This window comes from Chenopodium album, chromosome 25, assembly GCF_948465745.1.
Source record: "Chenopodium album chromosome 25, dcCheAlbu1.1, whole genome shotgun sequence".
Classification (NCBI taxonomy): Eukaryota; Viridiplantae; Streptophyta; class Magnoliopsida; order Caryophyllales; family Amaranthaceae; genus Chenopodium; species Chenopodium album.
This window is the reverse complement of record NC_137858.1, coordinates 9,103,573-9,113,606: the sequence shown is the minus strand read 5'-3', so window position 1 is coordinate 9,113,606 and position 10,034 is coordinate 9,103,573. Positions and strand designations below refer to the sequence as shown.

Below are 10,034 nucleotides of genomic sequence, written 5' to 3'. Positions count from 1 at the left end.
ATATTCGTATAAACTACGATTAGGCATTACTATGAATAGCAATGATGTTTATGCACCTCAGCACAGGTCACCACTTCCATGTCGTGCATGAACGGAACACTATAATAGTACAATGTTCGTCATTTAATGACCTATTATGCCGTCACAATCGTTTGAAAAAAAAAAAATTAAAAGCAAGACCCTACTAAATCAATACCTCTTATAGGTCAAGAGGCTCAACACTTAGGGGGCGTTTGGTTCGGAAAATGGAAATGGAGTGGCAAGAAAACAAAAAAGAGGGAAGAAGGAACTATTTAGTTATTATCTTTTCATTTGTTAGTTTGTTACCGTGTCTTCAAACCAAACACACGGTAACCGTATCAGTTTAATCGAATCCGTTTTCAATCCAAAAAATACACTAACCAAACGCCTCCTTAAAAGTAAAGAAAAAGGTAAAAGATTCCTTATAAGGCTCGAATTTGTGAAGTCAAATTCACAAGGTGAGTTTTCCACCATCTCTACCAAGCATGCTTATTTAATGCATACTAACAATAGCCCAGAACTATATGAGATACCATGACACCACTCCAAAATTTAGCTATTTATCTCCTGATATCGGACTAAAGTCCAAGAGGGCAGTCACACACACAGCACGCAATTGCTAATTGGTTCTATTTATCTATGAAAAGGCTGCATTTTATGTTCAATGAAAACTAGTTCATTTCGATGATAGTTTAATGCTCTACTTCCAAGTTTCCAGAAGTACAAGCCAGACGAGGCAACAAAGCTGTGTAATTGAACAAGATTAAACAGTAAAGGAAAAATAAAAAAAACAGGTTAAATTAAGCTGTTAAGACATTATCTAATTCTTCACCAATAGAAGCATTTCACTCATTTCGGTTTTTCTACAACAAAAGGCTGCTAAATGAACAGAATAATACAGCTCAAATCCCCCTATCAAAGCTAACTACAATCCTTTGCTCTCCTGATTACTCTCACCAAGCACTGCCAATTTCAGAGAGAGAACGGCAGATTGCCAATAACTGCTTGAGATTAGAATAACACTACCAAATAAGAAATTTAATCACTATAAGAATGATGAGGAAGAAAGTAAGGATAATGAAGACGAAGACTAACATAAAACCTGCCATGACCAATCAACTCCAGGTTCATCAAAAGTTCCCGAGAATTTCTCTACATTTCTTCTACTATTTACTTCTAGACTATCATCAATGAGAAGGGCAAGACCAAAGAAGCAAAATTGCTTGCCAAAAGCATGGAAGATGAGACAAAGGTCCAGGATTTCCACAATGATTACAAAAGGATAACCTGCAATTTCAAGAAGCATCGCAGAAAAGAATAAATCATTGTTTAAGAATCATGATACTGCAGAGTATCTGGTTTTGGGGTGAATGTACCTTGATTGCAATTATTTAGTTCACTTCACAACTGATAAAACCTGACCATTTTTTAGAAAAGGTGAACCGGAAGGAGCTGTGAGGCCAAGATCCTGCATTACTTTCAATCTCCGAGCACTTCCATCAGGCTTTTTAGGAGTATCATCCTGAAACATCAACCATAGAGAAACAAATGTGACCTTACAGTAAAATTCAAGAAACGATCAAATCTATTGAATACAGCGCCAGAATATATCAAAGAACTTGTCAGGTTAAGTCTTATAGTTTCTCCATAGCTGTGAATTTGGTTAACAGATCGATCGTCATATATACAAAGTTAACAACTCGTGACCAGTTGTCTGAAAGAAAATACAAGTAGATAAAAATGTACTTACATCGTGCTCTTCAAATCCTCTTTTAGAAGATACTGGTTTTTCATTGTGTACGCTATCATTCCCTGCATTTGTTTTCCATGTATTGACATCTATCAATCTCTAACATAGAATAAATAGCTTTTCCAAAAAAAAATAGACATGCATATTTCAAAGTTACTATGGACACAACATGTCACAATATACAAACTAATAAATGCAATCTCGAGAAATCATGACAACGCACATTTGTTTTACATAAAAGCACGCTTGCAAACAATGAAGCATTCTTGATTGTCAATTTGTCATTAAATATGTTGTTCCCTTTCTAATATTAGATATATTCCCCTACTCCCCTTCCAGCCAACTACAGATCTTCAGAACTCTAAGCTGCTGAAAAGAAATTTCTAATACATAATGAAAACTTGTGCATTTTATCTCAGCATATTGTCTTCTCATTAATCACTTATCTCAGTGCTGCTCAACATTTACACTCAAGAAGGGCAGACACGCAAATTGCATCTCAACCAAGAAGCAACATAGCCAACTCCATAGAATGCAGTTTACTCTCAAATATTTCACTCAATTGTCTGGAATTATGGAAAACAAATGAAACACGGACATTATTACTACGTATAAAAATTGATAAATAATTAAACTGTAGTGATTGCACTCCATTCACAACAATCTAGAAAATGATTGAAAGGAAATGTTTACATACTTTTAACTTTTACATATATAGATACTATACTCAACTAAGAGAAGGAGGTAGAAGAAGTAAGCATTTTTTTATTGCTCAAATTAACTACAAATAGAAAATAACATACCCTTGAGGCCTTGGATAGCTTCAAGGTGAGCAAAATTTCTAGGAAAGCTCACTTGACCAAAAGCCCTTTCGAGATTAAACAATCACCACCAGTCCACCACTAAAACACATCTAGCAGCAGTTTTTCAAGCCAAAACCAATTTTTTACAATGTTTGCGCAACTAATACCAAAGCAAACTACCAAGTCTAACTGTTTTGATACAGAATACTACATAACATTGTTTCTGGCAATAATTCGACATTTCTTTTCAGGCAATACTAAAACTATAGCTCAACAAACAAATTGGCAAACCAACATAACCCAAAGCAAACCCTTAACATCTGACGCTGCATGACACGTGACATGTAAGCTGACTCCAAACATCAAACCTCCCCTACCCTAGAAAACAAGAAAAGAAAAATATGGGGGAAAAAATTCAACAAGGAACAGTCAATCACAGATTCTGCTTACCTTTGGCCTTGACCTTCTGTGTGTTGGTTCTCCCAGATTGTAATTCAGCAAGGTCCTATTATCACATTTAGTTGATGAAATAATTCAATTAAGGCAATACATATACTCCTGTCTGACAAATTTTACCTAAACAGGCATAGATAACAGATAAAATTACCTGCTCCAAAGCCTTCCTAAAAATCTCCCTTTGAGTAATATCATTTCGCTTTAGTACCTGAGAGAATAACAATCAACACGGAGAAATGAACAAAACAGTCAATGCATTAAGTGACATATGGTGGTTACTATCGAATAGTCTAGAAGTAAAAAAATATCAACTTTTTATTAGAACATTAGGGGGATCTAAAAGCTATCAACTTTAAGCCTTTAACAAAGATTAGGAATTGAAACTCACATTATTAAACTCCAAGAGACTTTTCACAGGGTCCATGTACAGGCTGCAACCAGTCAAATGGGGGTTTAATAAGAAATGCTTCATGAAATGCTCAACAGAAAACTGAAAGTCAAGGAAAAAAATTACTAACTACTTATATGTTCCATATAGGCGCACAAGAACTTCACCACTTTTCCCCTTGCGAGGTTTAGCATTATCACTTACTGCATTCCCATCCACAATCTATTTCAAAGGCACTTAGAAATTAGCCTTACAAACATGAAAAATTACAAAAAAAAGAAATTGAGACAAGCAAATGTACCTGCGCAGGCCACCATGAAGTTCCACGAAGCTTGATCCACGTTATATCTCCTGGTCTGAACTCAGCACAGGACTGTTTATCTAGCACTCCATCCTTTCCCCTTTCATCATGTCCCTTACCATTTGCAAGACCTCCCTTTCCCATTTTTAAACGTAGTATGCAAAATTACTGGACTAGACAAACCTACGCACAATACACTGGAAAGTGCAAGCCTTGAATGACCTAATTTATAAGATATAACACCCAATAGAAATGTACTTTAAGCACGTTACTAAGCTGGTCTTCTGAGAGAGCCCCTACACTCCAGACAGATCATATTAGCATTAACAGATACTAATCCAATAAAATATATATATACGAAACAACAAAACCTCACAAGGTTAAAGGAGTATACTACAGTGTAGCATTTATCAAGTGACTATAAAGCTCTCGGACCTCAAACTTATTAAAAAATCATCGAGGAGCAAAGAATAGAAAAACTTTATAAAAAATGACTCCGTAAACATAAGCACAATATTGTAAGATATTGAAATATGTCATACACCAAAATGACACCACTATGAATACACAATAATCACTCCACTCGCCAGTCGCCAACACTATAAAAAAAATCTAAAACTGGGAAAGAAGAAAGGGACAATTTCCACAATTACAGTTAGGGCTTAGGGGAAGCAAACTTCTCTAAAAAACGTGATCCCCAACCCAACAGAATCTACTCTTTATCAAACAAAAGTGGTGCAATGATCTACCAAATTCCCAAGCATTAAACAATTAAGCCCAATATTTCTTGGTCTCTTTTAAAATTAAACCCCATTATCTATGTTGATCTTATCAGCCAGGAGAAACGAGAAGCTAACTAAAATATGTCAAAACCAACAAAACCCCAATTAATTATACTATATGTTGACCATTATTAAGGCTACCTAATAGGCCAATAGTTTAAGTTAGGAATGGTAACACACATTTCCTTGATATGTAACACACATATCCTTGATATGGTATTGGTTTATTAATATTCCTGCCTAGCAAATTGCAAGAAGTTTTGGCCTTTGATCAGCACAAAAAAGGAGCGAGCCAGGCTCGGACTGGGTCCCGGGAAGAGAATGGCTATGATCCCTCCTGCCATCCCTCAACCGCCTCCAAATTCAATTTAAAAGACAACCCTTTCCCCTTCTCTCTCCTTTTTAAACAACAGCTACACTAAAATTTACACTCACTCCTAATGAATAGGCCAAGTTTTTAGAAACATCTAATCAAAGCTAGAAACTTTTAATGAATTGGCACAATTAGTACAAACTATCAACAAAAATGCTTCAAACAAAAAACACAAATACACGCGTGCGCACAACTTTGCTCGTTCGGACATTTCGTAGCAGACAAAATCAACTGAACCCACATTTACATTATACAGGACCAGTAAAAAAGTACAAAATGTTGATGAAAGCATAAAATAAACCAGCAATTCAGCATAAAACTAGAACAATTGGTTTATAAGATAACCCCATAAAAGGTTTTTTCACATCATTCTAGCAGAAACAGTGATTGCGAATAAAATTAAATGCAAACACGAAAATCAGCCAAAAAAAAAAAAAAAAAAACCCAGATAAGTTTAGTAAGAATTGAAGAAAAGGGTGCTTAGACTGCTTACCAAGGGAAGAAGAACCAGAAGATGAAAGTGGCCAGATGAAGAGAGAGAAAAAGGGGGTGAATTAAATTTTAATTAAGAAGGGAATCTTGAAGGTTGTAAGAGTGTGAAAAGGCGTGGTGTTTGTTGTTGAGAAATGAGAAAATGGGGTTTTCAGATTAGCAATTACTAGCAGACTGAGTAAGGATGCTCTCTGCTGACATTGACATTCCCAGTGAATTGTATTATTTCATTCTGGGTGGAATCGGAGAAACTAGTCACTGTTTATGCTGGTCTTGATAACAAGGACTCGTACTCGATCGATCATTTAGAGTCTGTTTTCATTGACTGAACTAGTGAACTCTGCTAAATTAAACTGAATATTTTATAAGTGAAGGAAATTAGGAGTTGAACCGAATTAAACTGAACTGAATTGAACTGAACTGAATTTCAACGTATGAGAACAGACCCTTAGTGTACTTCATATTTAATACTTACTCTGTTTTTTTAGTTGACATCTTTCTATTATCACGCTTGCTAACATATGTTTGTAACGCTTAATAAGTTCAATTATCAACATTGTAAAATTATAAAAAGTGGATATTAATAAAATATACATATAGACGATTCAAATAAGATCTCACATGTTTATATTTTATCGAGTCTATTAATCACAAAAGCGAGTCAAAGTATAGTGTGTGAATAGTGTAAAAGTTCAGTTTAGTTCAGCTCTTAATTTCCACTCTCATAAAATATTCATTTCAGCTCAGTTCAGTTCAGCTCCAATCAGTTCAGCTCCAATCAGTTCAGTTCAGTTCAGCTCTTAATTTCCCTCTCTCATAAAATATTCATTTCAGCTCAGTTCAGTTCAGCTCCAATTAGTTCAGTTCAGTTCAGCTCTTAATTTCCCTCTCTCATAAAATATTCATTTCAGCTCAGTTCAGTTCAGCTCCAATCAGTTCAGTTCAGCTCAGTTCAGTAAATGTGAACAGGCCCTTAATCTATAAGTGATACTGATAATATATTAATGTGAGATCTTATTATAGTCGTCTCATAGTGTATCTTATTAATATCATTTTTTTATAATTTTTACGTGTATATAAATGGAGATATATTCGTTTAAAGAGGTGTTAGGCAAAAAAAAAAGGGACAGAGGGAGTATTACAAAGTACGCGGAATAAGACTGACTTGTACTCGATTATTCAGTTTTACTAAACTAGATAAGAATGGCTTATGAGTATGGCTTATAGCCTTATATGAATAGTTTTGTATTTAAAAAAAAAAAATACTCCCTCCGTCCCATAATATAGTTCCTATTTCTATTTTGGAGAGTCAAAATGTTATTCTTGTTTCTATTTTTGGATAATATATAAAGACCATTATACCATTAAACTTTTTTAACTTTATTCATTGTACTTCCTACATTAACATTACCCTTGAATTTTACTCATGCATAAATACTATGAAAAAACACAAACAAGAACTATATTATGGGACAGAGGGAGTACTTTGTATATTATTAGGAAAATCCTTAACATAAATAGTTTTTTAAAAAATTTCTGAAAAACTACGTACAAGAAGAACAAAAGAAAACGGAGACAATAAAACACTAAATCTTCAATCTTTAATACACGAACAACACAAAAAAAAAAAAAAAAAAAAAAAATTAAAAAAAAAAAAAAAAATCCACCCTAATTGAATAAACACCATCATAAATATGGGCTTACCACCTAAACAACTACTCATCCGTGGATCTTAAGCTGAATTAGTGCTAACTCACATATTGTATTGGTTCGGATGAAGTTTTTTATTAAGGCGATTGTTGATCGAATCTGCAATAATGTAATTATATTTAAGGTGATTTGTACTTGTGTCGGAACCTTAGATTTCTTAGGACTTGTTTGTAAGTGTCATATTGTCGGTTGGGTATCTTTCATTAATGAAATCCGTTTTAATCTCGTTTTTAAAAAAAAAAAAAAAAAAAAAAAGAAAAAAGAATCTTAACATTTAATAAAAATAAAACTAATAACAAAAGTTAGGGTCTGTTCTCATTGACTAAACTCAGCTGAACTGAACTGAATTTCGACGTAAGAGAACAGACCCTTAGTCTACATAGTTTATATGTATCACCATAACTTCACAAAGATAACTTTGAATACATTTTTTTTTTTACAAATGAATACATAATTTATGTATAGAGAATCATGTAATTAAGCAAGGCTAAAATAGGGAATCAATTAATACTCTCTCTGTTTTTTTTATATGCATCACTTTGACAATTGCACTATTCACATACTATGGTTAACTTAATTATTTCACCTCTAAAAATGAATAAATGTTATTATATTATATATCATTAGATTCGTCATAATGTCTAGTTTCATAATATAATTTTGTTCCAATTTTTACTAATACACAATTAAAGATATTTATGGTCAAAGCAGCGTTTTAGCAAATGTGTCGGTCAAACTGATGCATATAAATAAAAAACAGAGGGAGTATAATCTATTACATTTTGGATAATTTGACTCACATAACATTCTGATTCTCCAATGCGCATATTTGACTGTATTATTCAATTTGGTATGAATGAAAATTGAAAGTAAAAAAAAAAAAAAAAAAAAAAAATCAATTCACTACTATTGTAACAAAAATCACTCTCTCCATCTATTATATCAACAAATGTTTTATTTACATTATATTTTGCTTAACAAATTCTCTAGTTTTGTACTCCAAAAAAAGAAAAAAAAAATTACTCCATTGTATCCATAATTTTTTAAAATTTAAATTTTATTATTTTTCTATAGATAAGGATGAAGCTAAGAATTTTTAATGTTTTTTTTACAAAAATAAAGCCAAGACTAAATTTATTTTATAGTAACATTAATTATTTAAGTGTAAATTTAATTTTATAATGATTAAATATGAACGAGAAAAAAAAAACAAATAATGCTATAATGTAGGTCGCATTATTGCCTTAAATTATAAAATTAAATAAATAGGAAAAAAATTATTAATAAAAAATAAAGAAATGGTAATTTTTTTTTTTTATGTTAATAAATTTTTTTTGAGGGGATAATGTTAGTTAATTAACGGACAATGAAAAGTGAAAACATTATTTTTTATTTTTTTTTTTTTAAAAAGGTTTGTCTTTAATTGAAACTTCATCTATGTTTCTTTAATTTATCCATTAGCTTAGTGGAAAGCTGCATAAATAAAACCTTCGTCCAGGGTTTCATCTTTGTTGTTTGAACCTTTTTCCATGTTAATAGGGGTATGGAAAGCTCCTGACATATCAAGTTGCATAGCTATGCTTTCGGTGTTCAATCTTGTATTGACTGTTTTGGATGCAACCGATTGTATTTGGCTGCGGAGGGCTTCATTTTGTCTGGTTAGGCTAGTGAGTTTGGCCTTGGTTGGACTTTTTGGGCTAGTAGGGTTTTGATCTAGCTTTTCTGTTGGTCTAAGGTCTAATGGAATGCGGTCATTCCCTCAGTGATTTCAACTATGGTAAAGGGTACTTGTGGTCCAGTCATGGTGATTGTCTCGGTTTTTGGAGGATTTGGCAGGTTGATTGATTATCAACCCCACGATGAGCGCCAAATTGTTTAGGTAAATCTTAGGTGGGTTGATCTAGGAATTTGCTTAGGGATTAAGGGGTAATAACAATCAAACCTACAATATCAAGCATAATAACCAAGAACAAATTAAGCAATAAACGAATGAACTAAACATCAAGAGAGAGTTTAGAGATACAATACTGAGTAAGGACAGACTTCTTGATCAGATTTGACACAATTATGAGAGAATTTATAAATGTATTGTTGTATTAATGTATTTGTGAACATATAAAAGTATTACAATGCCTAATTTCCCTATTTATACACAGGAGTTGCTAGGGTTACATATATATCAGAATATATTCAAATGGACAAGATCTTCTTAGTTTTATTCTTCTTTCCTTGCTCAGCTGGTGCATATTTGGCATATTCCCAGCTAATTGATCCTTCGATCTTCTTGCTATACTTGTATCAATCAAGCCGTTTTGCTTAATTCTTGATATATTATGGATGCTTGGCTGTGCCTTACATTCTTTGGGATACTTAGAGAGACGGGCACAGCACTAATAAAATAATGCAAGTGGACAATTTTTTTTTATAATACTAATATAAAGATTAATTAGTAAGATTGAGAAATCCCTACCTTATAAAAAGTAGAAACATACTCTTATGAATAGTGTAATGCCAATTATACCCTTCAAAATGTGTATTTACATACATACCCTCATTAATATGTAGATATTATTTTAATGAATAGTGTTTAGACAACTATACCCTCTAAAATATTTATGTACTTTTATGCTTTCATTAATGTTAGTTGTCTTGATCATTTATACCACCTAAATATAGTTGATTACATATTTTCTCTTATTGTTTTTTTTTTTTGGGTTTTTCTACGTAGTAACCTTATAGTATCGGGTTTTCTAAGGTGTGCCCACCCTTTTGAGAAATTCTACACTGTAACCCCATGGTACAGTTAGTAACTATATGGTAACCCACATCATCCTATATTTATGACGGACTTCACAGGAGCGTTACTCCGTCACCTAATTAACTTCACCTTTAACAATAATTTTCTCTCTCCTTTTAAATCCATCTCTAACCTTAAATAAATCCTAAAAATCTAATCTT

At 32.8% G+C, this 10,034-nt stretch overlaps 1 protein-coding gene across 1 annotated transcript; it reads right to left on the bottom strand.

The window, feature by feature from the left end:
• Nucleotides 1-856: 856 nt before the first annotated feature.
• LOC145615378 (uncharacterized) lies at nucleotides 857-5,606 on the bottom strand. The gene is made up of 9 exons (XM_081670455.1): nucleotides 5,368-5,606; nucleotides 3,720-4,015; nucleotides 3,549-3,640; nucleotides 3,419-3,461; nucleotides 3,182-3,238; nucleotides 3,025-3,079; nucleotides 1,772-1,833; nucleotides 1,398-1,543; nucleotides 857-1,308 (listed from the first exon to the last, which is right to left on the bottom strand). The coding sequence occupies exons 2-8, from the start codon at nucleotides 3,861-3,863 to the stop codon at nucleotides 1,418-1,420; spliced, it is 579 nt and encodes a 192-aa protein (XP_081526581.1). The 5' UTR covers nucleotides 3,864-4,015; nucleotides 5,368-5,606; the 3' UTR covers nucleotides 857-1,308; nucleotides 1,398-1,417.
• Nucleotides 5,607-10,034: the final 4,428 nt, after the last annotated feature.

What these genes read in the sequence shown, in the direction of transcription:
- LOC145615378 (XM_081670455.1), bottom strand. Translation starts at nt 3,863, where the DNA reads ATGGGAAAGGGAGGTCTTGCAAATGGTAAGGGACATGATGAAAGGGGA. An exon ending in TTAGGAAGGCTTTGGAGCAG is followed by an intron (nt 3,080 to 3,181) that starts GTAATTTTATCT and finishes ATGTGATAATAG; the next exon opens with GACCTTGCTGAATTACAATC. An exon ending in GAGGATTTGAAGAGCACGAT is followed by an intron (nt 1,544 to 1,771) that starts GTAAGTACATTT and finishes TTGATGTTTCAG; the next exon opens with GATGATACTCCTAAAAAGCC.